Below are 24,096 nucleotides of genomic sequence, written 5' to 3' on the forward strand. Positions count from 1 at the left end.
GATAATTTTAGAAAAGGGAAAACTCTCATTTGGGGGAAAGACCTTTTGTACACTGTAAAGCTACCTGAGTTGTTGTTTTTTCCTCCGTCAGTGCGTCTCCTATCATGTCTGCCTCCCTTCCCCTCAGAATCATAATCACCTCTCACCACCACCATCATAACCCTGTCGCTCCATTTTTTTCTTGTTACCTGTAATCACAAAATCTGTGCAAACTCAAACTGTGAATGAAGAATGCACCAAAAGGAATCCACACATTCTAACTGTGTTAAATTTCACGTGCTGCATTTTTTTGGGGGGGGGCAACTAAATTTGAATCCACGTTACTTCCTGAACAGTGCCCACTAAATTGCCTCAAAAACAAAATATGTTCCCTAAGTTGACTCCCTCCAGTTATTGCTGGACTGCATCTTCTATCGCCGCTGTTCGTTGGTCATGCTGGCAGAGACTGGTGGAAGCTGGAGTCCAATAAACACCTGGAAGACATCATATTGATTACCCCTGCCCTATGTCAATAAGCAAACTCCATTTGGTGTTTTTTATATATAATTAAGGGAGAGTTATCAGGCCTTTTGATTAGAACAACCACAGGAAACCAATGCCTGGTTAAGTGTGAGTCTACCAGGTCCAGAGGGGTTTAATGAGTGGATGGGCTTAGCTGGGATCCTAGCCAGAATGCTTTGATGCAGAAGTAACACGCCGAGCAGCTCACTGGCTTAACTGCCTTGTGGTAAACATTGTCTTTCTTATTTATTTATTATGTTCATTTATGCAGACTGCATACCACGCATTCGCAAGGCTGAAAACCAGTACAGTGGTACCTCAGGTTAAGTACTTAATTCGTTCTGGAGGTCCGTTATTAACCTGAAACTGTTCTTAACCTAAAGCACCACTTTAGCTAATGGGGCCTCCCGCTGCTGCTGCACCACCAGAGCACAATTTCTGTTCTCATCCTGAAGCAAAGTTCTTAACCTGAAGCACTATTTCTGGGTTAGCGGAGTCTGTAACCTGAAGCGTATGTAACCTGAAGCATATGTAACCTGAAGCGTATGTAACCCGAGGTACCACTGTATATTGGAAGGATATTAGGTAGGAAGATGCCTTGCGTTGTAAAGAAAATGTCATGTTTCAGAACCCCTCAGCCTGTAGAGTATGGCACCTACCCATTCCAACATCCCTTGTTTTTTAAGTTCTCAGCCAGAATTCTGCAAATCACCTACGTCTAAAGTCAAGCATTTCTTTTTTTGCACACACAACTTCCAAGGAGCAGCTGATACATTCTCCTCTGCCTACCAGCAAGCTACCTCCAGTTTTCTTTTGTTTGTTAAACAGCACGATGTTGGATGATGGGCCGGCTTCACGTCACGGTCTCCCCATTTCATTTTACCCCACCCACCCCATATTAGATTGTTAAAGCGAGCCGGAATATTCTGATTATTACTTCTCTGCCACTTGCCACATGTTGTTTGTGGGAAGAATGGCCCCATTTAGTTTACTTGCTTTGCATATCTTCTTTTGGCTGATCTCGGAGGGAGGCGAGGCTGTGCTTGAGCCGTGTCTAGAGGGAGAGAGATGTTTCTGTACTGAGCAAGTGCTTGACAGGACTGGGCTGGCACAGCGCAAGGGAGACTAGGCGTGTGTCTGGGCTGCTCTCTGAGCAGCCCTTTTTTAAAAAAGCTGGCATTAAAGTAAATGGTGCCCACAGAATTCAACATGGGTGGCAGTCATTAGCACTGCCCTTTAGTCTTTGAAAACGTGGTCTGTGAGGTCTCTCATCTCCCTTACTCTAGCTAGAGCAGAAATAAGAGAGCCTTTGAATAAATACTAACTTATTTGATTATTGGATCGTGGGTTTGGAACTCAGGGTTCAGCTTTATGCCAGGGCAGACCATTTATTGGCTTGCATTTTGGTTTGTCTGATTCATCCAGCCTATTTTCTCGTCAAAAATTCTTCTATTTGAGAATGTCATTGTTGTTGCTATGAAATTTACAACTCCAGAGAAGATATTTAGGCTGCTATGGTATACTCCCTTACTAGGGAGCAAGCCCCGTTGAACTCAACTGGACTTGCTTCTGAGTAGACATGTATCATCAGATTGTACAGGAAATCTGATCAGGGCTTTGTGAGTCAACGGTGTTTGAGAGAGGTGGACTTGGATGCAAATAAATATCTGGTTCAGCTGTCAGTGATTGGATTTATTTGTCCTTACTCCCAGAAAGGGAATGTTGTTGAGCTGTTTCTCTGATGGCTGCCTTGCAAAAAAAGAAAAGGAAAAAAATGGAAGAAGTATGAAGCAAGCATTTGCCTTAAAAATATGCTGATTCTTGGAGTTTTGAAAAACTCCTCCTGTCTGCCTGACACTAGAGATTTGGTCAGGGAGCTGAGCCACTGCTGTTTGGAAGGCCACCTAGGAAGAGGTTGTTGACTACACAGCTGCCCCTAAATGCCAAGAGGAATCTGGAGAAAGATGTAGATACCTTGAAAATAATGACATTCCTTGCCTCCTGGCTAATTCTTAATCTGTGGCAGGCATGATTTATTAAAATAATCTTATCTAATCAGGAAAGCTCTAGAAATGTCTGCTACCTGAGTTTCTGAGACCCTGTGAGCTCAGCTGTCCATTCTGTAGCCACCTCGGGGGTTTCCCAAGCAGGCAGAAGGCCCTTTTAATTGAATCGCTACATCAGGAATGGCAGAAAAGCAAGGATGATTGCCTCTTTCCCCTTCAACTGCCTGGATGCATCATGCATCAGGATGTGGTTGGATTCCGTGCAAATATTAATCAGCCAACTAAAATGTTCATCGATGAAAGGTGCTCTCAGTGTGCTGATAGGCTGTTTGTTGATAAAACCAAGGTTTGTTCACAAACCAAGGAAACCAAGGGTTGGCCAATCCATGACTGTTTGTCACTTGGTAACTTCATTATGATGTTATTCTGCACCCTTTACAGAGTAACACAAGCAAACAGACACACAAACAGGTTCTGTCTGCACATTGCAGTATCGAATGGTAACATGTAGCATCATGTGACTGAGTGGTCACATATCTTAACACTACATACAGACTTTCACTGCCTGACTTCACATAAAAGCAAAAGTTTTGAATCAAATCACTTCACTTGTTTAGCTCAGCTCAAAGTTGTTATGTGTTCAAGCTTGAGTCTGGACTAAGGATTCTGAGCTCCTGTGTTCTGATTCGAGACATCACAGAACATTGCAGGATTTGGGCCTCTGCCATTGGCCCTTGAACTCTAAATTGTGATTCGCAGCTTGGAAGTTTATACAGCCAATCATGTTGGTAGTGGGAGTGGCCCAGGCTTTCAGGAATGTATATAAGCAGTTGCTTTGCCCCTGTTTTCCAGTTACGTATTCAATAAATTTCTTGCTGTTATCACTGTGTCTTGCCTCATGGGAACCCACCTACGCTTCAAAAGTCATCACAAGCTGCGAGGAAATCAAGCTGATGTCCATGTGCCTGTGAAAACCACTTCTGAGAATGAGAATCAGCAGCATCCCCAGATGCTAAGCAATGTACCGAAAAGACTGGGCTTGGCAGTCAAACCAAGTTTTTGCAGCAAATTCCAACCTACTGGCTACTTGACCACATTTGTCTCTCTCCGCTCTCAACCCCTTGATACCAAACACTGGATTCCTCATCACTTGATAACCCAACAGTTCGAGCACCATATTCTGTAGATATTAAATGTCTATCCCACCCTTCCTCTTAAGGGAGCTCAGGGTGGCAAATTTTAAATTGCCGCCAAGTCCGAACTCCCACCATGACTGGCTGAGGCTCCCAGTTGCTTGGGAGAGTAGTTCTTTGGTGGTGGTGGGGCCTTTCCGCCAAGAACAGTAAACAGTCTATTTCTGTTGGTGTTATTTCAGTTGGTGAAGTAGGTCCTTGCTTTGGGATGCATGTAATAATAGTGGCATGCATTGCAGAAGTTCTTTGCAGCTGATAGAGCTGTAGCCAGCAGTGTTTTGTGGATAAAATCCTTAAATCCTTTCCTGCCCTGTGAGCTGGATCAGATGTAGGTTTGTGCATCCCATCTGCTCATCAAGCTGCAAAGCTTTGATACAGGAGCCATTTTAAAAAGGACCTGACATCCAGCTAAAAAGGTTTTGCAGTTCAGATAAGAAGGGAGCCTGACCAGAAGCAGAGACTAGATGGGATTGGATACAGCTGTGGATCTTAAAGGCCTTTCTTTCAGCTGAAGTTATGGGAAGGAAACAAGATGCTTGTAAAACAGGCTCTTTTCAAGTTTCCCAGGGCTGGCCCTACCTTTAGACAGAATGAGGCGGCTGCTTCAGGTGGCCGATAATGAAGAAGCAGAGTTGTGAGTGGTGATCTTGTATATGGGAAACAGTAAGTCACACCACATCATCAAACTCAACAAATATTTATTAAAACCTACAGAGCAACAATTTTTGACATTAAAGAGCAACATAAACAACTTTGCCAAATAATATCCAGATTCTGATTGTCTTGGCAAAAATATCCCAGGCCTTTTTTTGAAGCTTAGAAAACTAAATCTCATCTCTCTCTCTCTCTCTCTCTCTCTCCCTCCCTGTCCTGTTCTATTCCTCTTGCATGGACTGCTAGCATGAGGCCTTCTCAGCTTGCCTCTTAAAGAGATAGTATCAACAGGTGACACATTAGAGGATCATGGGGCCTCCCCTCAACCCCTGACCAAACCTGGTGGTCTTAGAAGTAGAAGATGAGGAGAGTGCCCCATCACCAGTGTTGAAAGAAGATTCATCTGACATTCTTGTCAACTTCTGAATGTGGAATCAGGGTGGGGAGAGGAAGTGCCATATTACCGCAGACCCCAAAATGCTTTTGGCTACCCTTGCCTCCTTCTTAATATATTCAGTTACCATAGATGGGGTCCTGATCACCCATCAGACATTCGGTTGTCTCTATGAGTATTCACACACAAAATAGCCCTGCTATGTATAAATCCTACCTACTTATTTTGCCCATAACATAGGACATCATGTTCTGAAATCAGTAGGCTGAAAATAATATCACACAGGAGGTTTATTGTGTTATTCCCATTTGCAGATGATGAACCTGTAGTGGTTATGGGGTGGGTGGGGGTGGGTGTTTAAATTTAAAGTATTACATGCTTTGAGCAAGAATGGAGCATGCAGCTCTCTGAGTCCCAATCCAGTTGCTTACCCCCTAGGCTTTGGCTTGTGTATGAGAAACTTGCTTGGCATCTGATGACTTTAAATTTTCCATCTGGATTTCTCTTAAACTTCTGGAACTGTTTCCAGAACTCTCCGGGAGTCTGGAACCCAGAATGGGCTAGACTTCATTGTGAATTTACAATGTCCCTGATATGGGTTGATGCTGTTGTCAACCAATACAGGAAATTTCTACCTATGCATGTCAAGGTATAGAAATGCTGCCAGATTCTGGCAAATCCCTACTCGAGATTCCTGAAGAATTCACTGAAGGAGTGAGGCCATTCCTTGCCTTTCCACCTTCTCTCTATTGTCATATGTGCCTTGAAATGGCTCAGGGCAGGAAATGGCAGGGCAAGACAGAGGGCACATATGAGCAAATTTAAAAATTGCAGCTCCCTCCTCTCACTCCTGCACATCATCCTACAAGCCAATTCAAGAAACAGGAGTGGAAGAGGCATCCAATTCAGAAAATATACAGACGAAAACCAGTGGTACAGTGCAGTCGCTTCCATGGGACTTCTCTGACTTAATTTATCACTTCTTCTTCCCAATTAGGTACACGCTTAAAAGATTCAAGTCTTTCTCGTCTCCCTGTGGGCCTATGTGGCAGTATAATATACAACCTACTGCCATTGTCAGTCCTCTGTGTCCAAGCATTGTGGATTGCTTGGGGTCCTTGCAAACCTGAGCTAGCTGAAATCTGGATTATTATTTTGTTGTTGCTGCTGCTGCTGAGGTTGGTGGAGTTTAGTATTCATTCAGACATGGGATTGCAACATCAAGCGATGATTTGTACACTTAAAGTAGCCATCCCATATTAAAATAATGCAGAGCATTATTATCACCTGACATCTTTTGTGTGTGTGTGTGTGTGTGTGTGTGTGTGTGTACACACACACACACAATACAGTCACAGCAAAGAAAAGAACATAGCACCGAGCTCATGGTGTCATTTTACATGGTCTTAAAACACTGGCAGTCTATATAGCTTCTCCACGGGCAAGTTTGTGAGGCTGGTGGAAAACCTTTATTTTCTTTTCCCCTTACATATGAAAGCAAAGGGAGACTGGGTTTCACATCAAAGGTATTTTCCTTTACAACCCCATTTGCAACTCTTCTAAGCCCAGTTAGTTGTTCCGAACTGAAGGCAGAGCATTCTTATCATCTGACATCATTTTGACAATGTCTTTCACCGGAGGGAGGCAGTTTCCCATGTCATCTGAGTCATCAGAACAGATTGATGGAGTGCTGCGCCCGTGTGCATGTAGACCAGTCCTCAGATAACTCTTCCTGCTTTGTTGAGGGTTCCTTTTGTGGGGAGAGAAGATCTGGACGGTGCCTGTCGCCAAGCAAGCAAAGATGTCAAGATCACAGTGCAGCAGTCTTAGTTCCTCAGAGCAGGGGCCGCCTCCGACAGGCACAACCATGTGGGAAATGAATTGTGCTAGACAACAGCGGTCCTATTCACCCAGTAAACTGACACTTCCCCCTGCAGAGTCAGCTGCCTCCTAACTCATGTTTTGCTTTTCAAGCAGACAAGATCCTGATTAATGGGCAGTGGATGGATGTTATCCCAGCTGCCCTGTAGGAGTTTCGGGTGGGGTAGCTGCAAGGAGCAGAACTGCCAGATGTTCCTTAATTTTAAGAAAAGCATCCTTAGAAGTGGGGGGGGGCAGGGGGTTAGTCCTTGTTCCTCACCACCTTTTAAAGAAATTAAAACACAATAGATGAACTGGAGTTTAAAAAGGAAAGGTTTCCATGGGAGCTCTTCCTGCTCTTGGATTCTAGTGGGGGAGGAGATATGGGGATTATTCTCTCGGCATTAAGCTGTGCACAGATCAGCTCTTGTGGAAAACCAAGAAAGGATGAGAGGGGAGAGGAATGAAGGGGTAGTAATTGGACTGAGAGTAGAAGCTCAATTAAGAGCTGTCATTATCGTGTGCATATGCTGTTTTTTTTAATAATAAAAAAACCACATACACAGTCTAGCTAATTATATTTAGGCTGCATTTTAGGTTTATAGAATCCCAATGCAGGCTTTCTAAAGTGGTCAGGAATTTAACCTTAAAACTTCTCATTCAGTCCTATAAATTTGTGGGAGCCTCCCCCAAAAAATCCCAACCAAAAGGGGGTGGGTGGAGATTTGGCAATATCAGGTGCGGCTCATACTTCATTATTGTCATCTGTAGGCAAAACAACAACAACACCCCCATCTACAGCATTCTGTTTTGCATTTTCCTTTTCCTTTGTGCACTAGGTTCTTGAATTCCTCCGAAAGCAATGGAATAATATTTTTAAACCTCCTACTGCGTACAAGCCAACAGCCCACCCTCCCCAACTATAAAGTTAGGAACTCAGTCCACATGCTCAGGCTCTTGTGACACCTTTTGTTTACTGGAGCTGCTGGATCAGATGACATATTTACAGCCAGTCCAATTAGAGGGGCCTTAATAGGCTCCTGTCAGTTCTATTTTAGGGGCCCAGAGCTCAGCAAACCTGTCCTGCATGTGTACTATAGCTCATTGCTTCAGCCTCTGCCAGTGTGGTATGTGATATTAATAATGAGAAAAACAAACAGCATTTCCCAAAGTAGCAAGTAGCCATTTAGTAGAACGAGCTAAACCTGACTGTGTTATTCCTTTAGTGGACTACATCATTCCTGACCATGGACCATGCTGACTGGGGCTGATGGGAGTTGGAGTCTACAACATCTGGAAGGCACCATGTTGGCTATCCCTGCTTCCGATCATGCACACATTTTCTTTCTTTCTTTGGACACATGTGTCTCCTCATCCCCTCCCCCTTTTTTGACTATATTTGTTTTTATTTTATTTACTAAATTTGTATACCTATACTCGTAGGTCTTAGGGCAGTTTACAACCCAAAGTTATGTTATACAAAGTTCAAAATACATAATTAAAAATGATCAAAACCACTATTGATACAAAGGTATACACACTAATAGTAAACAATCTATTCCCCAGCAAAAGCCCCTAAGCAATACTGCAGCCCACAAATCCATATACAAAAATCCAAATTAACATATAACATTTAAAAATATTTTTTTAAAAAAAACCTGATATGTAAGCATATGTAACCTGAGGTAGCACTGTAATGGCCTGCTAGCCTGCTCCCTAAAATATCACTTGTTTGCTCATTTCTATATATAGGGTGCCTACATTCTGCATGGACTGGTTGCAAATGGCTTTAGATATCTATTAGGTCCATAAATTACCATATAGCATACATTCAACACAGAAAGCAGCGACCATTTGTTGTTGACAAAGGACAGCTGGACATATAAAGGGCCCCATTACCTTCAGTAGCTTAGGGCCTCATCAAACCTAAATCCGGCCCTGGGAGAGAAGCATAACAAGCACCTTAACACACCGAGGAAGGTGGAGAATTGGCAATGGCAGGGAACATATTGCACACCTTGCCTGGGGTTGAGGGACCCCCTCGGGGACTGTTGGGGCTGGAGCCAGATGAAGACCAGGTGCTGCTCACTGACCAATGGCAAAAATCTCTTGCGTAACGTAAAGGCAAGGCAGCTCTGGTGACTGTTGTTACAGAGCTGGCACACAAGCCTACATTTCACGAAAAGAACCTCAAATAGATTTTTGAAACCGTAGATGAGGAAAAAATGGCTCAGGAGAGGGAGATGCTCACTGTCTGTGCAAGTGGACGTGTTCTTGTCAAACATGGTGTATGTTCTCTCACTGCATTTCCCAGGGGCTTGTAGCATGGACTCGCAACATACCTTTTTGCAAACACATTTGCTGGTTGGAGGGGCCATTGTATGGAGTACCACGCTGTAAGTCCCTTGTTTATAATGTGAGTCCATGCTACATGCCATGGGCTTGTGTTATTAACAAGGGGCTTATAAGATGGTACCCCATGCAATGTGCCCCATACCTATTTTTAAAAAAATCAGTGTAGCATTGCATTGCATTGCAAACACAAGGGGCTGTAATGTGGATCCGGCCCCATCGTTGGGTAAGGTACAGAACAGAGCATGTTAACATGGACATGCTCTCCAAAGAACAAATAACTAGTCTTGCTTTCCCATCTCAAATAGCATTTGTGCACACTCCACACTTCTGTAAGCAGAAGATACTTTTCCTGGTTGGGAACATTGCTTGTGGCTCTGAAATTGCTTAGAACAATTACTGTGCAATGCTTTGTTGAGCTGTAAGAAGAAGAGTCTAATAAGCAAAGGGATTAAAATATATAGGGGATGACTCTCTCTTTGCAGGAAAAAGAAAATGATATTCCAATTGTGCTTATTGGGGAAAGCGTCGTTTTTATTCTTAGTAAGGAAACAGAGACAAAGAGATTTGACAAGATGTGCCCAAGGCTTGGACTTTAAGTCCAAAACAATAATGGAATATAACTTCGTGTTTGGACTTCGAGTCCTGTGCTGTTAACACTGTAGCCGGCAATTCCTGCTGTTTCTAAGATTAGTTGAAATCTATTCATAATAATGTCTGGGCAAAATTACATCCTATATTATCAGGCCGATGCAGTTGGAGGTCTGGTATTAATGAGCCAGATTAGAAATGTTGTTAAAAACAGCACACTCAAACAACCTTGCAAAGCATCCCAGGAGGATGGGCTGGGTGCGTCTGGGAGCCCTTTGTTAACTCCTTCCCTTATTATTACTACATTCAGAGCAGGGATAAATGTAGAAGGGAAATAAATAGCAGATCTGGGCAGCTATATGCTGGGTAGGCCTACAATTTGTCTGGGAGCGGTTTTAATTGTCTGTCAAGGGATGTCAACACCTTGGTGCAATTGTAGGTGACTAGCTCCTGAGAACTGTGGTCCCCAGGTCACTTTCTTGCCTTTTAAAGATCTTCATAGGTATAGTTTTGTGAGCCAGATAAAAAAAGAGAGGAATAATCCTGTGCTGGCCATAACTTTTTTTCATTGCATAATTATAAATTATCTGCAGCCTCAGCCTTGTTCACTGTGGAGAATGATCAAACGATTACCTTTTTATATAACTCATTTTAAAAATAATCTCATTCATCCACACAACATCACTGTGAAAGACAAGTAAACATTACACCCATTATAGAGATGATGGGTTTGAGGCTAGGAGTGGGAGAACTTTCTCAACCACCCCATGATTTCATGGGCAGGCAGAGATGTGAAGTCCAACCCTCCATCCCCCACTGTCCTCCTCAGATCACGCTGGGGGATGTCACATATAGGTATTACATTAAATAATTGCACCATCTGTGTACACAAATAGTTGAGCTGTACATTTATTTGCATGCAGCATTCAAGGAGTGTACAGTCTGTGTACACAACAGCGGGGCCGTACAGATCAACAAGTGTGCACCCTGCCTGTACATGTATAGAGACAGCTTGTGTCTGTCGCCAGTGTAATCAGCGCTGGATTTAAGGCAGTGCAGGTGCTCCCCCTGCATATGGTGCCAAGCCAAGGGGGTGAAAAATAGCAGCAGCAGCAGCAACAACAACAACAACAACATATTTATATGGATAGCTATATGGGTAAACTGCACCAAAAGCAATTATTGGGAAAATAAAAAATAATTGCAGGGAAGAGGGCACCAAATTTTGTCCTCGCTCAGGGCGCCATGTTACCAAAGTCCGCCCTGGTGCAATGTGTGAAGTCTAAGTCACTGTGAAGGCAGTGTGTGTGGAGCAAGAGTTGGTGATGCTCCAGCCTACATTCATTCATCAGTGGTCAATGTATCATGTCCGTATGAAAGCCCTTGAGACCCATTTCAGGATATGGGTTATTGACAGAGAATATGCCACCTTTCCTTTTAAATTAGAGAGTCAAGATCACAGCATGAGAGATAGCAAGTAGAACATCTCGCTTGCCTATCAGGCCAACTTCTGCCAATAAGTTTAGAAGATAATGAAAGACTTGTCCTGCCACTGATCAGTGGCATGAGGCATTTGGGCTCAAATGCCAGTGGGGAGGAGGAGGAAGAGGAGGCAAGGCATGCCTCAACCTTTCTTGCTCTATCAGGACTCAAGAACAGATGTTCATAGAAGGATTTCAAGCTCCAGGAAGAAGTCCCAGGCCAGAGCTTGTCATGCAGTTAAAGGTTAAGGTATGAGAAGCTAATAACCAGAGCAACCAAGCAGGTCGCAGGCAAGACTGAGATAGCCAGGAGCTAAGCAACCAAGCATTGACCTTACGCCAGCTGATGTTTTACAATACATTTGCTGGTTGGTTACAGGCAATTTCTACCCAGCTCTTCAAGCCTAAAAGGGTTGCCACAGCAGCTAGCAATGCAAACCAACCATTTAAAATAACCACCCAGTTTAAACAGCGTAACAACTGAACAGTACAGGATGTTAAAACCATGGAAGCGGCTCAAGTCACTTCTTTGAAACCACAATTAAAGGCACTGGAGCCCTGTACACTGGTTGCCTGTGTTCACAGGCAATTGGGAAACAAAAAGCTGTTCATCATACGACGTGGGGAGAGGGAGACCCCAGTTGCCGTCCTTGCCTCCTCTGCCATATCTCTGTTGCCACTCTCAACACTCTGGAAGGTGAATCTCTAAAGCCATAGGAGCCAACTCCTAGGGTCCAAGCTCTCTTTGGCTCCCCAATAAAATATTTGAGGGGGCCAGGCCCCTGCAAAGTTGATGGGCATTGCCATTCAAACCACATCTTGTGATAGATGTGGGGCAGGGCTTACCTGGGCCCTCCCAATATTTTATTCAAGTTGGCACCCCTGTCTTACAAAGCTTCCCTCACAGTTTAGGACCTGGTTGTATAGGGAGCCCTCAGAAGCTGGAACCACAAGAAGCTAAACACCTGAATGCAGGATCAGACCAAAGGCCCATCTAGTCCAGCATCCTGTTTTCACAGTCGCCAACCAAATGCCTTTGGAAAGAACAAAAGCACAACAACTCTCTTCATGCTTGTGATCCCCAGTCATGGTATTAGGAGAAGCCTACAATGGAAGCAGAACTTGGCCATTTGGGTTAGTAACCATTCATAATTTTGTCCGCCAAAGCAAATCGGCAGAGTGTATCTCTTCCCCTGTTTGCCACGGCATTCCTCCTTCAGTAGATGCATTGATGCACATGGGACATAATGTACACACGTGTGCACATACAGGATATCCAAGACGTCTCAGCTGAACGTGCTCTCCCCCATTGACTCTACGTATTGGCTATCCACTTTTTTCCATGCTGGACAAAAAGAGACTTCAGCTGTGGTTATTCCAACGGTCTGGAGAGGTGTTTGCCTTCGCAGCTGTTTCCTTCAATACAAGGAGGCAGAGTTCTAGATGTGGAATAAGGGTGAAAAGGAACAGGGCATGATGTCATTGTCTCTCTGGCCATGTTCATGGAGTGTGCCTTTCTTCCAGACTTTGTTCCTTCCCTTTTCCTCTTGCAGCGTCTTGCATCAGGCTTGGGTCAGAAAGCAGAGCCATAAATGGCAACGTGTTACTGGCTTCAGCACTGTAAGCCAAGAGTTATTTTCCAAGCTGTGGTTTTCCTCTTCAGAGCTCGGTGTTTACATTCCCTTCACACCCTTCTTCTCCCTCAGAGTACAGATCACACAGATTCCTCCTCCAGCCTCTATGGGCTTGGGATTGCTCTTTCACTTTTAATAAAAACAAAAATCAAGCATCTGGCAGACCTTACGTGCTTTTTCTCATTGTTTTTCTTTTGCAAGGATCATCTGGCAACTTTACCTGTTAGATGTCAGCCTGTGTTTGGGGGACAAGGGAAATGAACTTGTAGGAAATAAACAAGGTGATATCATGAGCCTCTTTCCCTTTTCCTCTTGCCAGAGCTGTGCTTGAAAACAGGTGGCAGTCTGATCTATACAGTCCAGTAATAGATGGATTTAGCACGGAAACTGTGGGGGGGGGGCTTTAGCCCACCATGCCCCTCTCTGTCATGTTCCCATAACTGCCCATCTTTGAAAGTGACCAGAAGAGTCAGAGCCTGGCTTCTCTCACCCCAAAATTCACAATTCCTTCTGACATTAATGTCCCCATTGCACTCACAGAGTGAATGCACAGAGGAAAGGAGTGGGGAAACGAGGTTGCAATATTCATGGAACAAAAATAATATAATCCTCCAATGAATGGATCTTTGTCAATTACAGCAGCTGCCCAAAGTGCCTGTGTATGCAGCAGTTCCCCCAGATGCTCCCAGATCTGTGCCTCTGTTTGCCCTCAAGCAAGAAGCTTTCCACTGCCCTCTTTCCTAAAGGGAAACCTCCTTGCCACCCCTGCTGATGTCACTCTCCAAGCCACAGTCAGTGAACACTGGGAGAACATAAGCCTCCCGGGGTACTGTGGCCTTCATGACCCCAAAAAATCTGCGCTGATGCTCCTTTGCCTGCTGCTTGCCAACTGGGTCGAGGCTTTTCTGCTGATGGGCCTTTCTGTCCTCTTGTTTTGCCCATCATTGAAACAGCTGTTCCATCTTACAGAAGAGCGGCTTGACTTGATAACTCTTAGGGACCCCCTGTGTGGCACAGCATCATAGCACGGTGGAGCTGGAAGGGACCCTGAGGATCATCTGGTCCAGCCCTCAGCCAGGCAGCTGCACCATACGGGGATCGAACCTGCAACCTTGGCGTTATCATAAAAGTGGTGTTCTCCCTGTGCAGCCCTCAAAGCTAGTGCTGAACAGCACATGCCTTGATTGCAGTGAACAGCAAGCCGTGGGCATGAATGCCACAGTCTACACACAGAATCATAGAAATGTTGGAAGCAGGGCTGGATTTAGGTTTGTTGAGACCCTAAGCTACTGAAGGTAATGGGGCCCTTTATATGTCCAGCTGTCCTTTGTCAACAACAAATTGTTGTTGTTGTTTGTGTTGAATATATGGTAATTTATGGACCTAATAGGTATCTAAAGCCATTTGCACATAACAAAATATGTATTTTATCAAAGAACATCCATTTTTTTCCCCTTTAATTTTTTTTTGGGCACCCCAGGCAGTGGGGCCCTAAGCTATAGCTTGTTTAGCTTTGACGTACATCTGGCACTGGACTTGGAAGGAACCCAAACGGACTTCTCACCCAACCTGATACAATCCAGGCATCACAGAGGAAGGTGCAACGTTCACATGAGATAGTTCAGCACCAAACTGTTCTTCTTGTTTCTGAGACTGCTTTCCGTATTTCTGGTTGTGTGCTGAAGTGCAAGGTCTCCCGGACAGATGTGCCATTAGGAAATGTCTTAAATCTCTCACCCCGCTGTTCCAACACAGCAGAAAGCAGAAGTGAGGATTCCATGGTGCTCTATAATTCAAAGGAGCGCCCTATTCAGATGTTCTTGCTGTGCTCCACATATTTAATGAATGACTGTAAGGCAGAAGGGGTGGTATTGCAGCAGCAGGCTCTCCCAACACCACACACACTTTCATTTCGCCCTATTCTGCAGTATGGGATGATCTTTCCCTGACTTCATGCTGACTTTTGCAGGAGGAGGAAGGAATCAATAGTTTATTGGCACTGCCACAGCCATTCTCTTGCATTGCGGCATCACACACTGCACACAACTGCAATGAAAACACTTGGAGTAGAGGAATACAGCATTTCCCCTCCTGGCACTAAATGATGCTGCTATTATTATTATTATTATTATTTTTATTATTATTATTATTATTATTATTATATTTTGCAGTGGAAACACTACCTTGGGAAAAGTCATTTGAATTCTCTGCAGTAACCAAGCAACAACTGCAGTTTAGTGCATGTGCCCCAAATGAACGTCTCCAAAAGTGATGATAACAAGCAAAAATTATAACATTCCTGCGGATCCAGGGCTTTCTTATATTAACCCCATTGCAAATATGACCATTTTGCTTTAGTTATGACTTGGGGAAATCATTCCCCGCCCCCTCCCACCATGATTAAATAAACTCGCTGTGATATTCTGTGAACCTCCTGCTCACCTGTGCCTCCACCTTGATGTGTTACTCTGTCAGGCAAACATGTAAAGCAAGTTCCACCAGGCCCTGAAAACTGCTGGATTCCTCCTGAGAAAGGCCCTCTGCACTGCCCAGTTTTGGTTTTGTTGGGACATGCTTCAGAGAGAGACGCTCTTACCATTGGCAAAGGAATAGAGAGATGAGATAGAAATATGTTGTGAACACCCCCCTGCTGCTGCCGCCGCCCCAGCCATATTATATGACCTCATGAAAAGATGTTCAGCACGAACAGTCCTGTGCACAGCTTTTGGACAGCTGAAACGTACATCCTGATCTGTTAAAAATAATGGCCAAGGAACACCTGCTGATTAGAAGTCAGAACAGAAACCTGCAAAGGCAAGAGGGTCAGAAAATGGTTTATCATAATGGTGAACATAACAAAAAAGGAGAGATTTCCTGGAATTGTAGAGTTGGAAAAGACCCTGAGGATCATCTAGTTCAACCCCCTGCAATGCAGGAATATGCCGTTGTCCCATACGGGGATCAAACCTGCAACCTTGGCATTATCAGTACCATACTCTTACCAACTGAGCTATCCAGCCTAAAGCATTAATGGAAGCATATGTTTATTTTTAAACTGGTATTTTATACTTAGCAGAAGAGTCCCATTGGACTCTTTCCCGTGTGTTAATCCCACACATAGGCCCAGGCAGACAGATGTCTGTCTAGATATTTAAAGTTCTCATTTGCTCTTCCAGAGTTCTACAATACTTATTTTATTATATTGATATTCCACCATTTTTGCATCATTGGATTGAAGGCAGCATACATTGTTTTCTGAGAAGGTCTCCACTCCTGCCCAGGCACTGACCAGACCCAGACTTAGCGTCCATCTATCTTAGCTCTGTCTATTGGTCTAAACCTCTCCCTCATGCACACCCACCCACCAAGAGAGATGGGTAATAGAGAAAACACGGCAGTAGTGCAGATTTAAACGATCTTACAGGCTGGGTTCAAGGACCCAAACACTGATCGCGACCACAGCATATGTTTCAAGCACTATTGTACCACTTTAAGTCATGGGGAATCCTGGGAATTGTATCTGCTAAGGGTCCTAGGAATTGTAGGTCTGTGCAGTCAGCGCCCTCAAACTACAGTTCCAATAATTCTTTGAGGGAAGTCATGACTGTTAAAAGTGGTATAATAGTGCTTTCGATGTATAGTGTGGATGGGAGAATAGTGGATGACATATTGCAGGGGTCAGCAAACTTTTTCAGCAGGGTCCACTGTGCCTCAGACCTTGTGGGGGCCCAGACTATATTTTTTTTGGGGGGGGGAATGAACCAATTCCTATGCCCCACAAATAACCCAGAGATGCATTTTAAATAAAAGGACACATTCTACTCAGGTAAAAACATGCTGATTCCCGGACTGTCTGTGGGCTGGATTAAGAAGGCGATTGGGCCGGATCCAGCCCCCGGGCCTTAGTTTGCCTACCCATGGCATAGTGCTCTATTGCCTCCAGACAATCAGATAACAATCCCCCATTCAAGGAGAATTTCTCTGGGCTGGTCTGCCCCATCTATGCAAGACGACCAGGTCAAGCCACCTTTCTGGCATTCCCTCTATGCATAAGAAAACCCCAGCTTGTTCCTCTCCCCACCCCAAATAAGGGCTGTTGAGAAATAAATGAATGAAGAGGCGAAAGGAGTTTCCATTTTTGGAAGCATGGACTAAAATAGACGTGTGTGTAGGAGATGCTGGCTCTGTCTTTGTGTGTGTGTGTGTCTCCAGCCGGTTGGTGAGTCAGAGACCAGAGAATGCGAGATGCGCCCAAAAAGGCTGGTGAATCGCACACATTCCTCAGCGGTGACACTTTCCATCCAGATCTGACCTCTGGGTAACAACAGCAAATTTCTGGTTTCTATGAAGCTGCTTTCTGAATTCCCAAGACCTTTCCTGCCGGGACAGCGCTCCTGTTTTATCTCTCTGAGCTCTTGACCCTGAGATGTCTGCAATAGCTCCCTTTGTCTCTTCTCCAACTTGACTCCATCTTCGTAATTGAGGCTGGCAGCCTCCTGTGGCTCTTCCTCTACACAAACACACACACACACCATCATTTACAAATAGAGCAAATGGTAGCAACTGTAAAGGCCCCTGTCCCATTGAATCAAGCATGGGAGATTAGATGAGGTGGGGAGGAGATGGGCGACAGGCCCACACACCATCTGGAATCTGACTGGCTATTCCACTCCTCTCCAGGGATGCAGAGATACGGAGAGGGAATATGTGCTGCTGCTGCTGCTGGCTGCCCTGTTATGCATTCCAGCACTTAAGTGTTAATGGAAAAGTAAGTGTGGGCGTGTGGGCATTTGTGTCTGTGGAAGGGGGACTAGCAGATTGAGCCACCAGCTTCTCCAGTGGCAAGAACTTGAAATCCAAACCCAAACAGAAAATGAGTTCAATAACAATTGTCACAGCATTTCTTGAAGAATCCTAAGGATTGTAGTTTACTGAGGATGCTGAGAATTCACGATTCTCCCTTTCACGGAACTGCATCTCCCGGCTCTCCCTGAGAGAAGAGAATTACTTTTCAACCTATGTATGGAATAGCAGCTCTTGTTCTGGGAATTTGCTACTACTGAGGTCTTCACTGTGGCACTATTATTATTATTTTTTTTTTTTATAATATATTTATTAAAGTTTTCAAATAAAGCATGTATTAGATAAGCACTTATCATTGTCCATTTAACATCTCTCAATTGTTACGTGGGACTCCCCCACACCTCCCGCATACACTTACATCATTATTAAATTAATTTCAAACAAATTATCATTTAACTCATCTTAATTAATAATCTTAATTTGGTTTGACATATAATTCAGCCTTAAATCTAATTTAATGGTAGACAATTGTCTGCACTGGCATCCAATTCAGCACTCAGCCAAATTACAATATTTTTGTAAATAAATCTTAAATTTCCTCCAGTCTTCTTCCATCCTTTCTTCTCCCTGGTCTCGAATTCTGCCGGTCATCTCGGCTAATTGCATATAGTCCATCAGTTGCATCTGCCATTCTTCCACAGTGGGTAGCTCCTGAGTTTTCCAATTCTTGGCAATTAATATTCTTGCTGCTGTTGTTGCGTACAAAAAGAATGTTCTGTCCTCTTTTAACACACTCTGGCCGACAATACCCAGGAGAAAGGCCTCTGATTTCTTAGTAAAGGTGTATTTAAACACCTTTTTTAATTCATTATATATCTTCTCCCAAAAGGCCTTCACTCTAGGGCAGGTCCACCAGAGGTGAAAAAATGTTCCTTCATTTTCCTTACATTTCCAACATTTGCTATCAGACGAATGGTATATTTTAGCCAGTTTAACAGGGGTCATGTACCATCTATACATCATTTTCATCACATTTTCCTTCAACGCATTACATGCAGTGAAGTTCAGCCCAGAGGTCCACAACCTTTCCCAATCTTCAAACATAATATTATACCCAATATCCTGCGCCCATTTTATCATTGTTGATTTTACCATTTCGTCATGTGTGTTCCATTTCAGCAGCAAGTTATACATTCTTGAAAGTACCTTAGTCTTAGGTTCTAACAGTTCAGTTTCTAACTTTGACTTTTCCACTTGGAATCCTAGCTTTTTGTCATTTTTAAACACTTCTTTAATCTGAGCATAGTGTAACCAGTCGCGCACTTTGTCTCTCATCTTTTCTAAACTCTGCAATTTCCAGTTGTCACCATCCTTTTCTATTATCTCCCAATATTTTGGCCAGTTGGCCTCCATATTGGCTCTTTTCCGAGCCTTAGCCTCCAGGGGTGACAGCCACCTCGGAGTTTTATTCTCCAGTAAGTCTTTATATTTTGTCCAGACATTAAAAACTGATTTTCTGACAATATGGTTCTTGAAGGCCTTATTTATCTTAGCTTTATCATACCATAAATATGCATGCCATCCAAACGCATTATTAAAACCTTCCAAATCCAAGACATCCGTATCTTCAAGAAGTAACCAATCTTTTAACCAGCAGAAAGCTGCAGCTTCATAATACAACTTTAAATCTGGCAGGGCAAAGCCCCCTCTTTCTTTCGCATCTGTTAATATTTTAAATTTGATTCTGGGCTTTTTGCCCTGCCAGACAAATTTAGAAATATCTTTCTGCCACTTCCGGAAACACTCTGTCTTGTCTACAATCTGCAGTGTCTGAAACAAAAATAACATTTTTGGCAATACATTCATCTTGATGGCAGCTATTCGGCCTAACAAAGAAAGTTTTAGTCTTGACCAACTATCCAAGTCTCTCTTAATCTCTGACCAACATTTTTCATAATTATCTTTAAATAAACTCAGATTTTTTGCTGTTATGTTTACCCCTAGGTATTTAACTTTTTTAACCACATTTAGTTCTGTCTCTTTCTGAAGCTGTTCCAACTCAATATCTGTCATGTTTTTCCCCAAAACTTTAGTTTTTTGCTTATTTAACTTAAATCCTGCCACTCGACCAAAGTTTTGAATCAGTTGTAGTACTCTTTTCAAACTAGACTCCGGCTCCTGTAATGTCAGAACTAGGTCATCTGCAAAAGCTTTAAGTTTATATTGTTTCGCTCCGACCTGAATCCCTTCCACCAACCGGTCCCCCCTAATCATATTCAGGAGCACTTCCAGAACCGAAATAAACAGTAATGGGGAAATCGGGCAGCCTTGTCGTGTGCCTTTTTCAATTTTAAACTCTTCTGTAACCACATTGTTAACTATCAGTTTAGCCTTTTGTTCTGAATATATTGCCTCAATCCCGTTCTCAAACCCCCGTCCCACTCCCATTTCTTTTAAATTCCCCTTCATAAATTTCCAAGAAATGTTGTCAAAGGCTTTCTCCGCGTCTATAAAAATTAAAACTGCTTTAGTGTTTATGTTTGTTTGTAAAAGTTCCAATATGTCTATGATGTTCCTTGTGTTAGTAAACATATGTCTGCCCGGGAGAAAGCCTGCCTGGTCTTTATGGATTATCTCACTTAAAACTTTCTTAAATCTTCGTGCCAAAACATCTGCAAATATTTTGTAATCCACATTTAAAAGGGAGATGGGACGGTAATTCTTGAGTTGTGTCTTTTCAGTTTCTGACTTTGGAATCAATGTGATAAATGCTTCTTTCCACGATTCAGGCGCCTTCTTCCCCTCCATTATTTCATTACTGACCTCCAACAAAGGTTGTATCAAATAATCCTTCAATGTCTTATAGTAGTTAGAGGTCAGTCCATCTGGCCCTGGTGATTTGCCCTGTTTCAGACTCAGGATGGCCTGTTCAATCTCTTGTCGTGTTATTTTGCCATTTAAAATTGTTCTATTTTCTTCTGACAGCTTTGCTAATCCATTTCTCTCCAAAAATTGTGTAATCTCTATTTCATCTTGTGGCCCTTGAGTATATAACTTTTTAAAATACCTCTGGAAGCACTTTCTAATCTCTCCCGGGTTCTGAATGTTCCTTCCTTCAACCTCTAAGTTTGTTACTGTATTTAATCTTTGTCTCCTTTTTAACTGCCAAGCTAGCAGTTTCCCACATTTATTTGCCGATTCAAAAGTTTTTTGTTTCATTGTTTTAATCTTCCATTCTATTTCCTGATTTATCAGCTTGGAATATTGCGCCTGATAAAGTTTGATTTCTCTCAGAATCGGTTGGGACTTCGGGTTAGATCTTAACTTCTTCTCCAACTCTTTGATACTTTCCAGAATTTTATCTTTCTTTTCATTTTGCAGTCTTTTCTTTAAGGAATTCTGTTGAATCAAGAACCCTCTCATCACAGCTTTACTTGCATCCCAGATAGTTCTTTTTTCCACCGTAGTGTTCAAATTAATCTCAAAATAGTCCTTTAAGGTTTTTTGGGCCTTCTTTACAATTCTTTGATCTCTAAACAGGCCATCATTCATCTTCCATCTAAAGGAGCCGATTGGGATCAATGTCATATCCATTCTCAAGGCGTTATGGTCGGAGCATGTTTTGGGGCAGATTTCCACCTTCCTCACCTTAGGTGCCAGACTTCTAGTTATCCATATTTGGTCGATTCGTGTCCAAGTCAGTTGAGCTTCAGAAAAGAATGTTCCTTCTCTTCCCAGGGGGTTTCTAACTCTCCAGATGTCAACCCAGTCCATATTGTCAGTCATTTCAAAAAAGGTCTTAGGTAGTCTTCCCTCTTTAGTAATGTTCTGGTTCTGTGACTTATCCATATTTGTTGATACGACCCCGTTCATGTCCCCCATCATGATGACGTTGTTGTAATCCAGATAATCCAGCATGATCTCGTGCAACTTCTTATAAAAATCCGATTTTCCTTCATTTGGAGCATAAATTCCTAATATCAAAATTTTTTCTCCTTGATACTGTACTTCTATTGCGAGGATTCTTCCACTTTCATCTTTAAAGAGAAATTTTGGTGAAAGGCTCTCTTTTGCATAGATCACTACACCTCTCTTTTTAACTGTATCCGATGATATAAATTCTTGACCAAGCCTTTTATTTATTAACACCTTTCTATGGAGCCTAATCACATGTGTTTCTTGTAAGCATATAATGTCCAATTGTTCCTTTTTTAAAATATGAAAAATTTTAGACCTTTTTTCGGGACTGTTACAGCCATTTATGTTCCAACTCAAAAGCTGCAGAGACATCCTGGATAGGTCTGGTTATTCTTTCTGGGGTGGTACCTTGTTCTCCGGTCCTTGAGGATCCGAGGGGGCGGGCTCCCCTGGAAGTTCTGGCGCTGGCAATCCAAGTCCTTTGTGGAGGTCTTCTCCGTGTGCTCCCAAAAACTTGTCTCTATCTTCCACTGTTTTGATTTTGATCTTTCTCCCTCTGTAGGTAAAGGATAATCCTTGTGGAAACTCCCACCTGAAGATAATTGCGTTGCTTCTCAACAGTCTTGCCAATTCCGTGTAGTTAGATCTAAGGTCCAGCAACTGCTTAGGAATGTCCTTGTAGATTTCAATTCTCTTGCCCAAAATGTCTAGTGACTTTTCGTAGTGCAGGCCCAAAATCTTGTCCCTTTCCTCCTTTGATCTCAGTGTTATCAAACAATCTCTGGGCTTCTCTGTCCTTCTGACTCTGCCAAGCCTGAAAGCAGATACAATTTTAAAGTCTTTTTCCTCTAACTTCCAAAACTTGGCAAATTCCTTAGTTAGAAATTCAATAAAATTATCTTCTTCCACCTCTGGTATTGACCGTATCCTCAAGTTGGTCTCCCTGTTTCGCAGTTCTGTCATCAAAAAGTAAATCTGATGTTCTCCAACTTGTTTGCTGAGTGGTCTTACTTCTTTCTCAAGTTCTTCCAATCTTTGACTAGTATCTTCAGCCAGTTTACGATTTTCACCTACAGCCTCCTTTAATTCTCCAATAGACTGGGCATTCTGTGCAACTTGTCCAGTCAGCTTATTCAAGCTTTCTATGTTCTGTTCAATTTTAGCTGTATGCAAATCAGCCTTCTTGTCCAGAGCCTCCAGTTTCTCCAAAATTTTCTCCAAGACAGAGCTACTTGTCCCTGAAGCCATATCTCCCAGGTGCAGCTCCTCTGTCTCACCCTCCCCTGCCTGTATTAGGGAGGCCGCCTCTATGTCTGGAGGCAAAGTGGAAGGCAAGGCCGGCACAGAAGATCTACGCTGTGAGGCTGCAGATAAAGTTAGAGTTGTTTGTTTAGTCCTTCCTCTTCTCCTTGCGCCACTCATTCCAAAGTTATCTGTAATCCAAGGTCAATCCAAGTTGTTCCCATGAGAAAGCAGAGTCCCAGATGCAATAGTCAAACAGAGGCCGGGAAAGGGAAAGTAAAACAAAGTCACTGCTGTAAGTCCAAAATCCTCTAGAGGGAGCTTAATACGTCTTCAGGGAAAAGATCAAATCCAAGTTAAGCTTATAAATTTAAATCCATGTCTATCGCCTCCACAATGTATTATTTTTAGCAGAGTAAAACTTAAAGCAAAACAGTGTTTCTTACAGTGCCTTGACTGCAACAGTTTCAAAGTATCCAGTTCCAACTCAGAATGTTTCAAAACCTGAATTCAATGTATCCAAAGTTGCAAACTGGTGCTCATCCAGGCAGCTCCAGCACCAGAGATTCTTATTTATTTTATAATCCACTGGTGCCACAGAAGAAGGATATCAGTGCACCCCGAATATGACCAGCAAAAGTCAATAGCTCAAAGTCTTTCACTCAGAAAACTGCTTTAACAGGGTGCCAGCATTTAGTTAACGCATAACTTTTTGTCTCCACTCCTCCTGCTCTTTGCTTAAAGTTCAGTATAGCGGGAGATGGGCTTCCTGCTTATCCTCACTCCGTTTTCAGCCAGATTTCAACTTTTTTTAAAAAAGTTTTAAAAGTTTCATAAAGTTCTCAAAAAGTTTCAGAAAGTTGACAAAAGTTTCAGAAAGTTTTCAATGTCCAAATTTACTCACGGATTGTAGTTTCCAAAGTTCAGAAAAGTTGCAGGAAGAAAGGACAGCGCTGACCGGCAACAGCAATGCGGCTTCACTTCGCTGTTTGCGCAACGACCCACAGCGCCGCTACCCCCTCCGCGATCCGGAGCCCCTTACGGGGTCCCTTCAACGTTTTGGGGGCTGCTTCTGGCGCCCGCCGGGTCCCGAGACCACAGGCTTCTGCCACCTGTGGTTTTCCTGAATGGGTCTCCGCTTCGCCGTAGCGGACGACCCGTTTACAGCGGAGCTCCCTTCTCCTTACTCGGAGAAGGCAGCCATTACCGGTCGCGCCGCCTCCGGAAGTGGCACTATTATTATTATTATTATTATTATTATTATTATTATTATTATTAATTATTATTATTATTATTTATACCCCCCCAATCTGGCTGGGTATAAATAATAATTTTATTTGTATGCCTCCTTTCCACAGTTCAAAGAGTAGTTATAAACGATAAAGTAAAGCACTGAAAAATAGACAACCAAACTCAACCACTTCCACATACATCACAACAAGATCTAAAATAGAGTTACAAAAAAAC

General features: G+C 43.0%; 1 protein-coding gene across 7 annotated transcripts in view; it reads left to right on the plus strand.

The window, feature by feature from the left end:
- Positions 1-24,096, plus strand: part of JMJD6 (jumonji domain containing 6, arginine demethylase and lysine hydroxylase) — a 90,554-nt gene that overhangs the window by 28,164 nt on the left and 38,294 nt on the right. For 3 of the 7 annotated variants that reach the window (XM_083597916.1, XM_083597918.1, XM_083597917.1), the window contains exon 7: positions 17,347-17,434. The exons of the other annotated variants lie outside the window; for them this stretch is intronic. In XM_083597916.1, the coding sequence (XP_083454042.1) occupies positions 17,347-17,434 (88 nt within the window). The remainder of the gene's footprint in view (positions 1-17,346; positions 17,435-24,096) is intronic. 7 annotated transcript variants of the gene reach the window in all.

The sequence above is a fragment of the Podarcis filfolensis genome (genome assembly GCF_964270895.1).
Source record: "Podarcis filfolensis genome assembly, chromosome: 2".
Lineage (NCBI taxonomy): Eukaryota > Metazoa > Chordata > Lepidosauria > Squamata > Lacertidae > Podarcis > Podarcis filfolensis.